The sequence below is a fragment of the Dipteris shenzhenensis genome, chromosome 20 (genome assembly GCF_047967505.1).
Source record: "Dipteris shenzhenensis isolate YYH24624 ecotype China chromosome 20, Dip_SZ_1.0, whole genome shotgun sequence".
NCBI classification, from domain to species: Eukaryota; Viridiplantae; Streptophyta; class Polypodiopsida; order Gleicheniales; family Dipteridaceae; genus Dipteris; species Dipteris shenzhenensis.
The window spans coordinates 17,382,256-17,400,435 of record NC_141615.1 but is presented as its reverse complement, the minus strand read 5'-3'; the positions used below and the strand labels follow the sequence as shown (position 1 = coordinate 17,400,435).

At 40.9% G+C, this 18,180-nt stretch overlaps 2 protein-coding genes across 2 annotated transcripts; one reads left to right on the top strand and one right to left on the bottom strand.

Annotated features, from left to right (window-relative positions):
* The first annotated feature begins 3,197 nt into the window (after window positions 1-3,197).
* LOC147889361 (uncharacterized) lies at window positions 3,198-8,100 on the top strand. Its single transcript, XM_087391239.1, has 5 exons — window positions 3,198-3,286; window positions 3,668-3,799; window positions 3,873-4,096; window positions 4,208-4,277; window positions 7,984-8,100. The coding sequence occupies exons 2-5, from the start codon at window positions 3,698-3,700 to the stop codon at window positions 8,098-8,100; spliced, it is 513 nt and encodes a 170-aa protein (XP_087247365.1). The 5' UTR covers window positions 3,198-3,286; window positions 3,668-3,697.
* Window positions 7,894-11,945, bottom strand: LOC147889360 (glutamine synthetase cytosolic isozyme). Its single transcript, XM_087391923.1, has 14 exons — window positions 11,783-11,945; window positions 11,623-11,662; window positions 11,300-11,403; window positions 11,040-11,088; window positions 10,807-10,913; window positions 10,637-10,724; window positions 10,357-10,485; window positions 10,140-10,214; window positions 10,001-10,054; window positions 9,855-9,892; window positions 9,595-9,754; window positions 8,798-8,858; window positions 8,514-8,606; window positions 7,894-8,122 (listed from the first exon to the last, which is right to left on the bottom strand). Exons 1-14 carry the CDS (start codon window positions 11,851-11,853, stop codon window positions 8,112-8,114), a joined length of 1,080 nt encoding a protein of 359 aa, XP_087248049.1. The 5' UTR covers window positions 11,854-11,945; the 3' UTR covers window positions 7,894-8,111.
* Window positions 11,946-18,180: the final 6,235 nt, after the last annotated feature.

Sequence of the window (18,180 nt, the reverse complement as noted above, 5' to 3'; positions counted from 1 at the left end):
AATTACAACATCTCAAATAACCTGAACATCTACTCATTCTCACAACACCATTGAAGCAGTCTTGCGAACATGTGGAATATTTTGTCCAAACATGACCATCAGTATTCTGTTCCATTCCAGACATTGGTGAACCCTTAGGCATAGGTGGAAGTTCGAAGACAATATATCCATCATAAGTTAGAGGAAGCTCAGTAACTTTCTCCACTCGAACTGCAGATTTGAGCGCAACATGAAGAGAACTATTCAAAGGCATCCTCTCTATCAGTGAAACCACACTATTTAGTTCATGATTCATAAAGTCACCATGAGAACCTCTTTTATAGGGCATGTGAACTCTTAAGGTTGATTGTTGGCTACCACTAATCTTGAACCCTTTCTGACCATCCTCTAAGTTTACCACTGGAAGTACAATGGCAAGCTCATCTATTCCGATTTCTTGATGCAGCTCAATGTCCTCGTTCTCAATGTGAAAGTGTTCCTTAAGCTCCACCAATGAAACCTCCAAGAAAGGAGTGTCAAAACGAATGGTCAATGATTCGTGTTCTCCAAAGCGAATGAAAACTGAGAAAGGCATGATTCAAATGCTAGAGCCAAGATGTAGCACCAGACGACACCAACCAAAGAACAAGAGAAAAGCTAGCTACACAAAGGGTCCGGAAGCAGGGAGGCATCGTGTGCAGGCGAATAAGTCACAGGATGCATCATCAAAATCACAGGACGCTCGTGAGGGAAATTTCGTATAGAGTGAGGCAGAGTATATCAGAAACGGGAGAACAGGAATAGGATTTTCTTCGTCCCCGACAAGCACGGCTTCATTATCTTGGGGCGATTCCTTCGCTGACAAATGCACCTATCGTATGTTGCACCTATAATTCCTGAAGGATTGGAACTAATGGAATCTACATCTCGGAGGTGGTGGCAGTTGGACTGCCTGGGGTGGCAGTTGGACTGCCTGGGGCAGCAAAAGAGGCAGCGCGTTAACGCGCTGCCTCTTTTGCTGCCCCAGGCAGTCCAACTACCACCACAGCATTTGAACTGTGGGAAGTGTGGGAAGGCATACACACCATAGCCTGCTGCAGCAAAAGAGGCAGCGCGTTAACGCGCTGCCTCTTTTGCTGCCCCAGGCTATGGGATGTACGCCTTTCTGTATAGTCTAATTAGTCTGCATTTTGGCGTCGGATTTTATCTCCTCGGGCTCTTCACGACTTTTTCTTGCTCCATTTTGTTTCGTTACTCCATTTTGCTTGCATTGCTCGGTGGTTGTTGCTTAGGACTCGATGGTGTTCACAGGTTTTTTGTTGACTTGGTTGTGTAGCAGCCCGAGGTATCATTTCATTTTATAAGACTTGCCGTCAAAAATTTGTGCCCATATTCTACAAACCATATATACGAGGCATGTATGTGGTTGCTAGAGTTACCCAGAGTCATGCAAGGGAGGGGAACTTGGACTGTGAAGGGCAGTAAAAGAGGCAGCGCGTTAACGCGCTGCCTCTTTTGTTGCCCCAGGTAGTCCAAGACCCGCTCCCATGTGAGGCATTCAAGTGATATTCAACTTTTGAACGGATGAAAGAAGTTCACAAAACAAATGAGCGAGTGCAAGTCCAATGTTCAAGTGTAGAGAGATAAGAGGAAAACTTTTAGAAAACCTTGTAGACCATCGGCATCTAGGTAGCATTTCGAAGACAGTCCTATTTATGCTCTAGAATTGCATGAGAGACCAAAAGAGACAGCGCGTTAACGCGTTGCCTATTTTGGTCCCTCGGGCAGTCCAATAGTCCCCTCTCAAAAGACCATGTGACCTATCCCTCCAAGAGTCCAATAGCATTCCAAAGACCATAAGACCTGTATACCAAAGCATACTTGGAGACAAAAGATGAAATAGTCGAAGCAACCTCTTGTGAGTATTGATACATGGAGGATTGAGTAGAAAAGCCTTGCTGAAAAGCGTTCATCAGAGACAGCTTGAGATGCCAAAAAGGACAGCACGTTAACGCGCTGTCCTTTTTCGCTTCTCAAGGTGTCTTTTCATGAGGGTAAGGGGTAGGCATAGAAGTGCATATTTGCCACTGCAATTCCATATATCTAAGTGTATAGATACCACTGCAAGTTGATATACTATGTGCATTGGAGATGAAACTTTTTCTTTTAGGACACAAGTGGGTGAATGTTCCCTAAACTGGAAATCAATTGCATTGGTAGATACATGTATTTTTGTCTAGATATGTAAAATGATATTTATTCATAAGTGCGAGTTTACACACCTTTGCATTCATATATGTCAGCAGTTTGAGATATTTGTCTGAAGCTTTTTCCTTATGAGGTGTACACACTTCATTATCTGTTTGGGGCTTTGCCCTCGTGATATGTATTGCATATGTTTTCATAAACAAACCCTTTATCATATATATATGTGAAAAAGCTCTCATGTTTTTTTGAGCATATGGAAAGATTTGAGAAGACCTTTGAACCTGCCATAGGTTATACTCTATCTGTTGTTACATGTTGTTTCTTGTTTTTAGTTTTGGTTTTTATTGAAAAGGTTTTGAGAACTATGATTGGAAAAATGCCTTGTTTTTTGTCTTTTCAGGATGACAGGAAAAAAAGGCAGAAAAGTTCAAGTGGCACATTCTACAAAGGTGACAAGAGGAACAAAAGTAGATCACAATGTTGAATCATCAGTAGGTGGAACCGAAGAGCAAGAAAGTGTGGTGGGTCTAGAGGTTGAAGTATCATCAACTCAAAGAGATGAAGGTCCAAGAGTGGAGGAGGATGAGTTGGATGATAGTGAAGTTCAGGTGGAAGGAGGAGGTGATGTGATTGGCAAATGTAGGATGCTTGATTCAAACCAGTGTCCTCGCATTCCCTTGTGTAGGTTGATACCTTATGCAAGAGTGAGAGGACTTCGTGATGATGTATCTTCACTCAAAAGTACATTTCAAGTGGAGGGCTATCTCCCGGAGAAAGGGTCTTTCATTGTATCTGTCTGCAAGAGTGATGGAGGGGAGATAGTTGTGACAGATGATATGAGGAAGAGTTGGTCTCCCACCTGGAGAGAGGTGGATGAGGAGTTTGAGAAAGATGTGATGTCTAACACTGACTTTCATTTTATGTCGCAAAAGATGTTATTTGTTTGGGAGGGCAATCATAGGACCACTGCATGGATGAGTGTTATCAAGGAAATCTTTCCTACAAACAAGAAAAGACATGTACGAGTGGTATGCACAATAATTGACCCAAGGAAAATTAGTGAGATTGCTCTCTTGGCAGGGCTACAACGAATGAATTCGTAAGTACATGGACTCTTTGAATCTTCTCCACATTTGTGTTTTATGCTACTTTGCATTTATTGATTGGGTTGTGTACTTTATTGTTTGTTTTCTAGCATGAATGAACATGCTATTATCAAACCCAGTCTAAGGGACATACTCATAAATGCACACAACATTTGTGAGTGTGACTCTATGGTGTTTATGAAAACATTGTCTTTGAGTGAGATCAAATCAATAGAGAATTGGAGGGCTCAAGAGAGTAAAGGGAAGAAGCCATGGTTTCCATTGACAAGAGGTTATCTGGCAAGGCTTGTCTTCCAGGTAGAATGTTGCATTTGTATTGATGCTTACTTCTTTATCACTCCTTTGCTTTCTCTAATTGGAACTTATGTATGTAGGTTGAGTACAATACAGAGCTTAAAAAAGCAATGGACAAAATATCTACAAAGCTACCTTTAGATCAAAGGGGAGAGGCAGAAGGAAAGCAGCGTACCATAATTCAAAAGAGAATTGCTGATAGGATGGGAAAGGTGTGAATTGAATTTTCTATACTTTGTTGCATTTATTTTGAAGTTAAGTGACTGACATGTCATCTTTGGATAGGTGTTGAATTGTATAGATCCTGGTCTTGGAGAGGCTTGGTTGGAAAAGTTGTTTGCCTTGCGCTTTGATGGTGCGGACTCTTGCGTGACATTGGAGAAGCTCCAACTCATTGCAAAGTCTGATTTGAGATTAGAAAAAAAAAATATTTTCCTTTCTTTGTTAGAAGCCACTAAACCTATGCGAGACATGTACTTCATGCCTGTGGGCGACCTTGAGTACAGAGGGTGTGTTTCTTCTACCAATACAAATCATCTTTCATGGTGTTTGTTTGTTTCTTGCCAATAACATGACTCTTATTTTTTTATTATAAAATTGCGTCAACTTTTACTGTTTAGGTGGATTAGTAGAGAGATATTTTTGGAGAAGGTGGAGAGACAGTCATTGAAAGTGCTTGAAGATTTGAGGGTAATCACAACAATGGGCATGCCTTTGGATACCCCTAAGGATTACACATTGCAGCAATACATGGAGGATATAAAACTGGAGGGGAGAAAACATATGTTTGTGGTGCTAAGATCAAAGGAAACAAAGATGGAGAGCAAGGGTGGAAAAAAAGGAGATGGACTATCTGAGTTGGACATGGCTGCCCATAGGGTGGTTTATAGGTATGTTGTCAATTCATTCGAAGGTTCATTTTTCATTTGTCTATTTTTGTGCTATTGATTCATGTACTTACACAATCATTGATGGTTGTTCCACTTGATTTTTTGACCTTTTGATGGTTTGGGACATCCAATTTATTTGTGTTTCTTGGTTGATAGATATCTCTCCCACTTGGCAATAGAGAAAAGGATCTCTGACATTCTCAATGGGAATTACCACATTGTCCCTGGTGGATAGATTTTCCTAAAGGACAAGTACTGGTGCGAGAAAGAGACTTGTACAATACTTATGCTTCACAAAAAGCCAATGAAGCAAGTAAGGACAAAGTGGAGGGAAGCTCAAGGAGAGATAAGAAAGAGAAAGAGAAACAAGAACATCCTACAGAAAAAGGTAAGGAAGATACAATATGATTGTTTGTTGATGTTGTCTTCAATTTGTTTTGACATTGCATTAATAAGTTTATGATTGTTCTCTTTCTAGATGAGGGACCATCTAGTCCTATGCGGCATGAAATGGATCACATAGAGAGTGCAGACAAGGTGCATAGATTAGCAATAGTATACACTCCCTTGCAATTCAGCTTCTACATACTCTAAATAGGATTCATGCATCTTCAACATTTATCATGAATCTGCACTCTAGCCTTTAGTACATTTAGAAAATGTGCTAATGACCGATAGCAAAAACAGTAAAAAGGGAAATGAGAGGAAGTTGAAGACACTATTCGATGTAGATGTGAGTCAGGGGAGAGTCTAGGAATGGATGTTTACAAACAGACAGATTAGTGATGGATGAGGTGAATGCACCTGTCAGGAGCTCGAGTGCTTGTAAGTTTTTATGCCAAGAAACACAAAGAATCTCACTTTAAGAACCCAGGATAATGTTGCCTTGGCTCTTGGCAATAGAGACGGTAGTTTGGATGCGCAGCACATAGATGCCTCGGTGGATGATGAAATTTTGTGTGCCACAATATGGAGGGGTTGAGAGCGCAAGGAGAGGTCTATCTGTTGCTCTCCATTTTAGGAATATAGAGATGCTAAACATATTTGTCTTTTTTAATGCTCATTTTTTATTAAAAAATTTAAACAATTTCTTACATGAAGAATACAATGTTCTTTCTTATTTTCTAGATAAACAGCTCATTCGATATGTAGATCATCACGATTAATACATAGGAAAAGATAAATTCTTGCTAATTTACTAGATAAAGAACTCATTTCCTATATAGGAATTCTAGAACCTACTTCATTCTCCTTATAGGAACTCACATTTCCTAGATAGTAATATACATGGCCTATGTAGGAACTACAATTCCCTACACAACAAACTTGAAATCCACTTCATTCTCCATATAGGAACTCACATTTCCTAGATAGCAATATATGTGGGCTATATAGGAAAAACAATTCCCTACATAACAAACTTGAAATACACTTTATTCTCCATATAGGAACACATATTTCTAAGACAAGACTATATAGGTTATCAAATTCCCTATATAAGACAGGAAAAATCGGCTTCATTCTCTATATAAGGACTCGCATTTCCTAGATAGCTATATAAGAAATACAATTCTCTATATAAAGAGGATAAAGTGAGTAATTCTATCTAGTAAATATCCATGAGTTTCCTAGTTTGGTAAGAGTTCAGTATATAGAGATTGGTCAAAAGTTCCTTGTGCCGGAGTAGTTATAGCCATCCCGAAGAACCAATGCAGTGGTTGCACCAAGCCAACGTCAGCACGGTGGTTGTGAATCTAGATCAATGCGGGAGAGCTACATGTAGACTCGAGGGATGCACTACTAAGAAATCCTAGGTATCACGTGCATTCAAGGGATATTTAAAAAACCCCTCAACTAAAACTTCTCCCCTAATAAAACCACCCCTCTTTACTAATGACCTAACATATATTTTTCAAAAGTTATATTCAATAACCCCTCTTGTTATTATAATCCTATCAAAATTTTCCCAAAAGTGGGATTCAAATACCCCTCCTTTTGAATGTACATGGTACATTAATTTTTTTGGAGGTGAACCCCCGAAGCATGTAGATGACAGGTGATCAGCTGCAGGTAGATGACAAGTAGATTGTGGACAGTAATATGATGTATAAAGATATAGCACAGAGGCAGGGAAGAATTGCTCATGTAGTAATATGTATCGAGCTCTGCGATGTATAGAACAGCAAGTTTTGACAGATTGCGTCTCATTATTATGCCCATAAGGCAATCCTTACATTGGGGAAAATTTTGATGAGAGTGCGACTCCACTCAAAATTCAAAATATCGCCCAGCAAAGTGTTGCGTTGTGGCCTCAAAACCGTCCCTAAAATAGTTCCACGATTGGCAACACCTGATCATGCATTGACCCCTAAATATTTGCTTATGGGTACACATGATAGCTAGATTATTAAATGAATTGACACTCATGACTCTGTGGTTGGCCATTGGATGGTTTTGAACCTCATGATTCACATTCAGTGTTGTTCATGGTCCATTTCTCATGATTCACATTCAGTGTTGTTTATACTCCATTTCTCATGATTCACATTCAGTTTTTGCTCGTGGACTATTAGATCTCAACAATCTAAATGTGGAAATTAGGAGCGACATATGTACCCCTAAGATACACGTTACAACCCCAACCATGTGATGAGGCATGGTACTAGATGTTCACTTGATCCTTTTTCTAAAAATGAAAGGATGGCAAAGTGTTAAAGTCCTTAGACCTCATGATGCACCTGTGAAACCTTCCCTTTACCATGATGCTTTCTCCAAACTATTAGAAATTTTATAGGCTTCCTACTCTCTCCTAATGGCATGGTTTTAGTCTTATCAAGGCATGGTTTGAGTTAGCTTGCCTAGATATATCCTTTGAAATTCATGTCAAATTGGGGGGTCCTATTGGCATGGTTTATGTCCTTTGAAATAATTCATGGACATGTATGCTCATGTATGTTCTAACTTTCTTGATTACAAACGTAGAAAACTTTTCAATTCAAATATGAAACGTCATATCACAATTAGCTTCATTGAGAATGCAAAGGGTACAGAAAACAATTGCAAATAGTAAAATTTACTTACGGGTGCACACAAAACTCCAAATGCTACTCAAACATGGAAGAGGATACATTGTACAATTGGGATTCATACCTTAACTATTTAACTATTAAACTATGGTAAGACACTTCGAATGCCAAACTTGAGTAATTATACTATATTTAAAGAGAACGTGTAAAATGGTAAGCCTGCAAATTTTTTTTCATGGAAGTAAATCGGTAGCCTGCGATTGACAGTAAACGTGATCAAATGCTAAAATTCTTGCACGGAAGAGAGGGTTTTGTCCTTTGGCCGGCTGCACGTATGCCTTGACTTTGTCAATTGTAAAGGAAAAAAAGCACATTCCAAATGCTAAAATTTTGTAATCAAGCAAACCATTGCAAAGCTCTGCAAATGGTAAGGCTTATTGAAGAAATATAAGTCTACTGTCATTTAAATGTTTGCTACAGGAAATTACAAGTAATCCTCTGAAGCTTATTCGTAAGCTCTACGTCACGTTTCAGGGATCAATTAAACTGAAACCGAGATCGATTGATTGCAGTGCAGGCCGGCGGATTCATCCATAGGAAGAACAACTCTAATTTTTCCCTGCAGCATACAGATCCACCAGAGTTGTGATCAGATGATAAAGAGTTTAGGCTGTTCGAAATTTTAAGTTCAGTTGTTAGACGAGAGTATAGTTTCTATAATTTCTCGTGATCAAAGCGAAGATAGCAAGGCAGTCTGACCTTATGAGTGAATTTGAAGTTAATTAATCAGAATTTAAATCCTTGAAGCTGATGAATATTCTCACGTTATGTGTGAATTGAAGCTAACTAATATCACTCGATAATCTTCAAGAATCATTTGCTGCAGCATCTAAAGCTAGCTGTTCAATCGAGTAGAAGGCTGTTGAAACGTGATACGTGATGGAATTACGCAGCTGGAATGGTGGAGCTCAATCTGTGAAATATTAGTTTGAGCAGTAATTGATTCTTACCTGCGGGATTCCACAAGATGGTTGTGTAGGCTATCATGGAGGTCACCACGTATGGATCCATGTTGGATGCTGGGCGCCGATCTTCGAAATAGCCTGCAAGAATCAACCAATCCATCGCCACGCGCCCTCGTCGATCAGATCATCAGTCGTGGTCAGCGAAGCGATTGGCAATGTGGCAGCAAAATCATTCTACAACGTTGATCACTCATGCGGAATTACGATGTTGTCCATGACAGATCACAGCTCACAATCAGCCACGAATAAATTTCTGAATCGTTCATCACCTTTCCCCTCCTTCTCGGTGTCCCGCCCTACTCGGATGGATGCTCCCCGGTTCGCCACGCCCTGTATTTCATCAGTACACATTGTTCAGATGGACATGCATAATCAGTGACTTACTGACGAGACTTTACTCCATTGCCGCATCTTTTCAGACAATCCCGAAATTTACACAATGAGAAACCAGGCCAACGGATCCGATTCACAGCGTTATCCTAAACTCTATGAACATTGTCAGTAGATTTTTCTCGATTGCTACGTCTTGCAGATAAATTTTACAAAATTAGACACTAAGCTTCACAGTCGTATACACTACAATATCCTTTCACCCAGCGGCGCATTCACAACTAGATTAAGATGGCTCGAAGCCTTCTGCCCCGGTGCAGCATGCTTCTCTCTATTGCCGGATTTGTAGGATTCGGGCAGCTGATTGCAAACAGTTTTCACTTCGTCTTTTCAACTTTTCAAACAATCACATCTACAGAAGAGTAGATTGCAAGTCGCGAACCTCTATCCTGGAAATTCTAATCTTCTCTCAGCCGGCAAATAAGAGAACGAAACAAACAAGAGGCCTATCCGTTTTCAAGACTTATGGTGTGCATCTCTGCATATTACAGTAGAGCAAGACTGATTCCCCAATCTCGTTTCTCGGGAAACCGTATGAGGATGCCGATCTGAGGAAGGACCTCGGGAAGGACCCGAATCCGAATCCCTGTGACTAATTTGGCTTACAGGATTCCAATGTGAGAGATTCGGTGACTAAGCGAGGTTTATTACTGTGAATGCGCAAAAAGGCACATACCCAAGAGAAGCTATTGATGTCCGCCGTCTCATGCCTTCCTGTCAACCTTCTTTCGTTGCCTTCCCCGTACGCACTTATGTGCTCCTTATGTCTCAATCCAAGTTTTTCAATTGCATGCTTAATGTCTTCAAATCCTTTCTCTGCTCGCATTGTCTTTGTACTGTGCATCCAAAAAAAAGCCAAAATGTGTCAATTTTGCTTTCTTGGACACGAGTTCAGGATCAGAAGCAAAATTCTTGAGTGCAATCAAGGTCTTTCACCTGTAGTTTGTGTGGCAACCGGCTCCATTCCAATCACCCTGGCAAAGTAGCCATGAAAACCAAATAAATGTAAGGGAATATGATGACATCGGGATCAGACTTGAGATAACTACTACCATGAATCGAATTCAAAAGAAGCTAAGTACCGGAATTGGCTTGGGATCCAAGCTCAAAACGACACCTGCAATTTCGGTAATCCTCTGGATCCAATGAAGATTGCGACTGTTAATAAAACATCAGTGTTCTGAGATTCTGATATTGCGACACACGAGTGCGCAATATTACCTCGAGAATGTACCGGGCGCACCAAAGCTGATCTGCTGCCGCGATTCCCACACATGGACCAACTTGAAATTCCCACTGCCAAACTCAAAAATGTAGAAAGCGTCAGATCATTGCGTGCAGCTTCTTTTGACAAGACGATCTGCAATAACCTTCGGAGATCGATGAGCGAATTAACTATCGCTAGAATATGATCAATAAGTTGGGAAGGATCCTGCACCTGGCCAGGCATGACCTCTCCATTGATACCGCTGATATTGATACCAGCATACAGGCATGCCTTGTAATGGGCATCGACGATGTCACGGCCATATGCTTTATCAGCTCCGATGCTACAGTAATAGGGTCCCTGCAGCTCAGAGCAAACTCTTCAACGACGTATGATCCAATACACATTTCGAGGGCGCAAATGTTTCAACAGCGCCTGAAAGAAGACACCACATTTTGCGGCAAACTACCATGAATCGAATTCAACAGCAAATGTTTAACCAGAAACTCACCTGTGCGCCAGGATACCCGCCAAGAGGCCATCCCAGAGGCCAGTTTATGTCTTTCTGCAGTAACGTGTATTCTTGCTCAAGCCCATACCTGTGCAGATGAACCAAAGTCAGACTTCCCTCACACATTTCTTTCACGGTCATGCTTAATTCCGCGTGCAAAGTATTACTACCATGGCTCCTCAACGACTACTGCTTTCTCGGAGAAAATTTTGGCAGCCTCTGCGCGCTTGTTTGTCGGAATGGGCTCACCGGCAGGGGTATATGCATCGCAAATGACCTGCATCGATTGGAGATTCATATTGACTGTGAAGATTGACATTCAGTGACCTTAAGGTAGTTCTGCGTGAGTTTGACTTCATGCAAATAAGAACAGATAATCTACAAGGATAAAAACTCAACTCACCAGAATGTTTTGTCCTCTCCTGAAGGGATCCTTGAAGATGGTCTGAGGACTGGATGCAAAAAGGCGACCTTGTTAAAAGACGACATCGGAATTCTAACCGCCGACAGGAGTTCTATTCTATTAAATAGCAAAGCACAGAGGTTCTTGCAACAAATGAAGAAGCTCATCCTAATGTACTTGTCTTGCACAACCTACAACCATGCAAGTTGGTTTTGGAGTTTAACCTCTCTGGATTTCTGTAGGAATTAGAGAAAACTTACTACAAAATTACTTCGCTATCCTTTCCCGGAGCTTGCCCCGTGCTAGAGCCATCGTAATTCCACTTCGGAAGCTTTTTGGGATCGTGGACCGGTCCAGGAAGGGTCTGACCAAACAGCGGCACAACATTGCACAGAAAGTAAGTGGAATTGATGATGTTTTGCAGGCTAGCAACTTGAGAGAGGCATAAAGAGGCCAGGATGCCAGTAACGGAGGATGCAATCGAAGAAGAACATAAGATTGAACTGAAATGAGTAGGATTGGAACAAAGGTCGCAATGTTTAAGGCCTAAAATCAATAGATCAGTGACTAGCAAGCATCATACTCTGGCTTTACTGCGCATGTCGAGGCCGGATCCACCGATCCTGTGCAAATAAGGAGAGCGTGAGATGAACGGGGAAAAGATCGTTGAATGAAAAACAAAAGACAGAGATCGATCGTGAGAGATCAGAGAGAGAGGTTATACGAAAAAATTAGTATGCTACCATATGTACTCGGCGATGATGCTGGAGGTGGATTCAGAGAGGTTGAGGTTGAGAAGCTGCTCGAGCACCATATTGGCTGTGGGCAGTTGCAGAAAGCGTGCAGGAGGAAGACGACGGAACTGTGCCAATGAGGGAAGTAATTGACGGACAGAAATATTCTTACGGCAACCCAAAATGTCGGAAGGACGTTTTGTTTTAAAAAAGAAGACTTCAACGTATTTAAATACCAGCCTTATGAGCGGTTTTGGGTCTTCCAAAACCACTTTTGGTTTGTCAAATGAGCGGTTTCTGTTAACCCTAAAAACCGCCCTTCTTCGGTTAAGGTGACGTGACCGGGAGCGCCGGTTGTGTTGCCCTATCCCTTTGGCGTTGACCACGACACCTTAACTCCAGGGCGGATGTTTTTACCGGTTATAGGCGGTCGTGTTCGCACGACTTATCCAACGGCCCGCCGCGGCCCCCTTGGAATCTTCGCCCCTGGAATCTTGCCCCTCCACCTGGACCGGTTGCCTACGTCATGGAATCTTGCAACCCAGGCGTGATATTAAAAATTCCCAAAAAATACTTCCTCACTATTTTTCTTTTGCACGCTAGGCCTCTCAATTTAAGTCGTAAGCCCTCTCTTCCCTTGTAATATGTCACAACTAGGCCTCCATGGCTCGAGTCACATGTGCAAAGTTATCTCTTGGTTGAAGATCAAACGAGGAAGCAATGAGATGAAGTTGTGAATGTATCAGTCGGCATCTAAGGCAACCTGGCGATGACAAGGGGAGGAGACTGGAAGGGGCGAAGGTAGCGAAGAGGGAGGCTAGCCAAGGAAGGCAGAGGGGATGAAAAAATTTAGGTTAGTTAAGTCAATGTTAAGTTAGGTTAGGTTTTCTAGGTTTGGTTAGAGTAGTTTATATTTTAGAATTGCCAATGTAAGCGTATGGTACCTAATATTATTGCAAATCTATGAATTGTAATGAGAATTGGGTTTTTGGTAGAAAATAAACTAGGTTTGGGTAGGTAGCCTTTAGATTGGAGTGGAAGACTAGATACCAGGCAACAAAGCACAAACACGAGAAAAAAACTTAAACATTGACATAATCATGTCGATCTACTATAAGTTTATGGTATGTTATGCTTAGTGTGGAAATTTTATTACAGCAATTAATCACAAACTCCACAAAAATTGAATTCTATACATATACAGATATATCTCCATCTTGATTCTAGAAACTAAGTGTGTATCTCCATTCTAGAAGACTATGTACCTGTGAATCTAATAGACGAAAATGGAGTCATTATGAGACCTATGTGTTTCCCATGCAGCGTGAGGATTGTAGGTGCAACACTATTGTTGCAACATGCAATGTCGATGCGTAATGTAGATAGTAGCAAGAGCCATCCTAAAAGGCGAAGCAAGCGCCTTTTAGCTGCTACAAGAACCAACCACATCATTAACCTCCACGGCTTTGCCCACTACAGGTATATGCTACATTTAGACATGATATTTTGATGCAAAGTACATTGACACTATTTTTATATAAGTGTGAAAATGTTGATATAGGAATCGGTATGTCCATCAATATACATGTTGGGCCTTGACGGAGCAGATTGGGACTTGTTTTAACCCCATTCTGTCCCACTATAATTGAAAACCAAAATCAATTTCAAGTACCATCTATAGTATTCTGCATGATTTGGTTACATTGCAAAAATACATTATACTACATACAGTCTCACATCATGTATTACAAAATTTCCCTTCAAAAGATGGCACATACAAAATATGAGTACATGCCAAAGAGAGCTAAAAAAATTAATGAAAAATTTTGTGTTTTGTCTTCTCCCTCACCCTCACCGGCGCCCTAAGAATGTCACTTGTAAGAATTTCTAAAATATAACTAAAGCTTGATATAAAAAGGAAGATGATGACGACAAGGAGCACGATCGAAGACTTACATGGCGTGCAACTACCATCCAAGTGATAAGGACTCCCTTATGATCCAACTTGTCAAAGATAGCCTACATGCGATGCAGCGTACTCCTCGTCTATAGAATATCACCCAATCACAGAGTACTTCTGAATGCAAATAAAAAACATCAAATGTATTCAAACCAAACTAAGAAGTATGTACCACAAATGCTCTAAGTACTCCTTGCCACCACTCAAGAAATGTGAAGCACCTCTCCTCTATATGTGAACTCATGTCACCTTCCGCTACTTGTCCCACTTATGTGGATCATCACAAATCTATTTTTGGCCCTCCTCCAATCCTACTTTCTCACATAAGGTGGCATCGTCTTGACTTCCATCATTGCATCCAGGATCTCTGACCAATGACGTTTTATTACTTCATACATGTGTGATAGCATGTACTTCATATCAAACTCATCATGGAGAGGTACAAGGAACTCCCTATGCAGCTGCTCTATGACATAATTTTTTCTCTGGACTTTGGTGTGGCCATGTATATGTCGATTTAAAAGTCACCTCCATGAGCTGCCTCATGCGAGCTATGGCTTTTGATTCATAATCAATGATTGTTGTGACTCATCGATGAGAGAGTAGTTGCCAGAAGGTGTGGAGATAGGCTTCGGGTATCAAATGGAGTGCCAAATAGCACGACAATTGCTCCTGTACAAGAGGGGTGCTAGATGGCATGGCGGAGGATTTTGTAATAGGAGTGGTACCTGATGTCATGACAGTAGTACCCATGGGGCCGGTGGCGACTCCAAGTCTAGTAGGTTGTGTCTCAGGAAAGAGGTCTCTGAGACATCTTACCTCTCCAATGGATGTTTTTATCAACTATAGGTGGTCATGCTCACATGACCTATCCAACAATTCACTGCGGCCCCTTGGAATCTTCACCCCTAGAAATTTGCCCCTCCACGTGGACCATTTGCCTATGTCGAGCCTACGTCATGGAATCCTGCACATAGGTGTGATAAAAATTCCCATAAAATGCTTCCTCTCTATTTTTCTTTTAAAAATATTGCAAGCGCGTTCATCGTTACAAAAATTTTGGACTAAAAAAGGGGCCCTTTAGAGAATTACTAAAATATTAGAGGCTTGGATAAGGGAATATGGCAACAATACACTTGGCAATGAGGCATTGTTATATGTATGAACAAAAATCATATATAATACAAAGTGTTTTTTCATTTATTGTTAAGATTTTTTAAATTAAGTATGCACCTCTAGATTGATGGCTCTCTATGGTCTATGAATGATAAAGCGATAAATATTTGTAATTTTAAATTTGTGTGGGTATTTTTATATTTGTATTATGCAAGACAGAGAGTGTGTGATCTCGAGATAGATAGCAATTAGAGCATGCAAGAGAGAGAGAGAGAGAGAGAGAGAGAGAGAGAGAGAGAGAGAGAGAGAGAGAGAAGTTGAGAGTACAATAAGCGACACAAATAATGCACCTAGCCATGAGACAGTTAGATGTATGAATAGAGAGAGAGAGAGAGAGAGAGAGAGAGAGCAGTCAGGGACACAAAGGGAGGGAAAGAGACAGAGGGAGGGGGAGGGATACAAAGGGGGACAGAGAGAGTTAAGATTGCATTTATTCATTTGCAACTCTAAGCTGAGAAAGAGAAAAATATGAAAGTTAATTAAGGTCTTTGAGAGACTAAGAGATTGAAAAAAAACCCAGATACAACTGATCCAAAGGGTGGATCTGCTAACAAAATACAAAAAGTGTATACATGAAATCAATGTCCATGACAATGGAGACAGGGACAAAAAGAGAGAGTTGGAGAGTGGGATAGAGAGAGAGAGAGAGGTAGAGAATGGGAAGAGAGAAAGAGAGAGTTAAGATTGCATTTATTCATTGCACCTCTAAGTTGAGAAAGAGAAAAATAAGAAAGTTGATTAAGGTCTTTGAGAGACTATGAGATTGAAAAAAAAAAACCTAGATACAATTGATCCAAAGGGTGGATCCGCTAACAAAATACAAGAAGTGTATACATAAAATCAATGTCCATGACAATGGGGACGGGGATTGAAAGAGAGAGCTAGAGAGTGGGATAGAGAGAGAGAGAGGTGAAGATGAGGCCCATCCATCCTACTGCCGATCATGTTGTTCTGATTAGGCATAGTGTAGCTTTATTTTTGTTCTCAGACACACGATCTGGTCCGCTTCATAGTATTATAGCTATTGCAAGGCTAGCTGGCATTACAAATCCCTTGGCTACAGAGAATGAAATTGTGCAGCCCTCTTTGCTTTAGTAAGCAAAACAAGGATCTGAGCCAAGTAGGAAGAAGCGTAGACTAGAGTAGCTTAGGCATTCAAGCTTTGATGATCTTTGTGATACTACTCGATGTAAATAATGAATACCATTTTAAAATAATTTTCTCTTCCCGTTTACAGAACATTGTTTCCTTTTCTATGTTAAGTAAAATTGAGTATTATTTCCTTTTGCATGTTCTATTAAAATTTGATGTTTATTATTTCATTTTGCTTTTGTGTACATGGAGAGTGCATGTAAGTAAATTAATAGATTGCAAATACATTGAAAATAAATTTAAGATTGCACATGCAAAGACAATTCTAAAAAAGACATTTTATTATATTGATGCCCGTAGGCAGAGTAGAAGGTAGATGCTCGTAGGCAGAGTCCAAGATAGATGCCCATAGGCAGAGTACAAGGTGGAGCATTTAAAATACCTAAGTGCCCTTGGGCTTCCTAAGATGTATAATAAATTGCATGTCTGCAGCGGTCACTATGACCCTTTTCCTATGGATGGCAGCCAGCTAGGTGCCATCCATGGGGTCTACTAGGTAGGCCTCAGATGCATGCTATAGTGCAAGCAAGGCGTCTTTAGAAATATGCCAGGGAGCCTCCACAACTCCGTGCCTGTAAAACCGGAACATTGGGCTAAGGTTGCATGACCTCGCGTACCACCCTTGCAAAGCTGGCCATCGGGATGAGCAGATCAATGGACTTCTGAAACATCTTGATCTCCTGAAGTGCCACTGTTCCTAGCTTGAATCTATACTGCCTCACTAGAGGAGGGCCTCTTTGCCCTTGATGTGGAGGGCCTCTTCCTAAATGTTGAGGGCCTCTTTGACCTGCACTTAGAGCTCAGGCACCTCTCCCCTATTGGTGTGGACCTTGATTGTCTGTTCTTCTCTTGGTCCTCTGCTCTGTCCTTCGTTGTTCCTCTTCCACATGCTCCTCCTCTGTGCTCTCTGAGTCATCCATCTCTATCAGAGGATCTTCTTGTGTCTTCCTCTATCCCTCCTCTTGTGCCTTCCTCTATCCTCTTGCTCCTTGTCTAGCTTCCAGATTGGCATTTTCTCCCTTCGATGGGGATCATTGGGGGAAGAGGGGGGAGGCTATCACTATCTCTGAGTCTGGAGGTGGGTTTGGCTGTGCTAGTCTCTGTGGTGCCTTGATCTTGGGCCTAGCCATGGGGGATGGAGAGAGTGTGCAAGAGAAAGGCTGAGGGTGCAAGAGATAGAATGGAAATCTCAGCGGCAAGTGGGAGGTGGTGTGGGAGTGGAGAGCTATTTAAATAGTGAAATGAAAATGAGGGTGCATTCTCTTATATAGGGACAAATTAAACCCTAATTAAAAAAAAATACTTGTTTCAATAAAAACCCTTAAAAAAGTAAAATTAGTGCAACCTTGAGCTAAATACTTATAATTAACATTCCATAACACAAAATTTCTCATTTATACTACATTTCATGTCCATTATATGTTGGCTTTACTGCAAATCACATAACTAAATTACAAATAAATTCTGAAACTTATGCACGAGCATCCACATTGGAAGAGTCTACACCATCATTTTCATCTATCTCCACCCATATGTGCCCTTGAATATGACAGGTTGCATGCCAACTTGCATGATCCTGTCTTGCATTCAATGAGTTGTATATTCTTCTTCGACATTTCACATTAACATCTTGCACTGCATGGGACACTAAGGGCTCTTTGAATGCTAGTGTTGTAGCTGCTCTTATTGCAATATGCTTGAATCACCATTGAACCAATTGAACCATTGGGCTTGACTTAGTTTTACCACCCCCGTGTTGGGTTGCTCTATTATATGCACAACGTGCTTGCCAATGCGATCTTTCCATGCCCTGAGTGGACCACACTCCAATGCTTCCATAATTCCATGCCATGTATTGTGCATGAGCATACAATATGTGCTACCAAATAGAAAAACAAATCAGTAAATATAGGACCATTCAATATGCACACCTCGATGTCCAAGTTATAGATTACCATGTACTATGTGAAATGATTCTTTCCCCAAGCTATCTCCATATTCTAGCTAAAGTCATTCACAGCATTGATGAAACACTATGCATCATCTTCTTCGAATCTTTTCTTTTGTAGGTAGTAAAGGTACCAAGCTATCAAGAGCTAACCACACTCATGCCTTTTCC

What these genes read in the sequence shown, in the direction of transcription:
- LOC147889361 (XM_087391239.1), top strand. Translation starts at nt 3,698, where the DNA reads ATGGACAAAATATCTACAAAGCTACCTTTAGATCAAAGGGGAGAGGCA. An exon ending in TTGCTGATAGGATGGGAAAG is followed by an intron (nt 3,800 to 3,872) that starts GTGTGAATTGAA and finishes ATCTTTGGATAG; the next exon opens with GTGTTGAATTGTATAGATCC. An exon ending in GGCGACCTTGAGTACAGAGG is followed by an intron (nt 4,097 to 4,207) that starts GTGTGTTTCTTC and finishes TTTACTGTTTAG; the next exon opens with GTGGATTAGTAGAGAGATAT.
- LOC147889360 (XM_087391923.1), bottom strand. Translation starts at nt 11,853, where the DNA reads ATGGTGCTCGAGCAGCTTCTCAACCTCAACCTCTCTGAATCCACCTCC. An exon ending in GTAGTCGTTGAGGAGCCATG is followed by an intron (nt 10,725 to 10,806) that starts GTAGTAATACTT and finishes TCATCTGCACAG; the next exon opens with GTATGGGCTTGAGCAAGAAT. An exon ending in TGGATCCCAAGCCAATTCCG is followed by an intron (nt 9,893 to 10,000) that starts GTACTTAGCTTC and finishes CTACTTTGCCAG; the next exon opens with GGTGATTGGAATGGAGCCGG.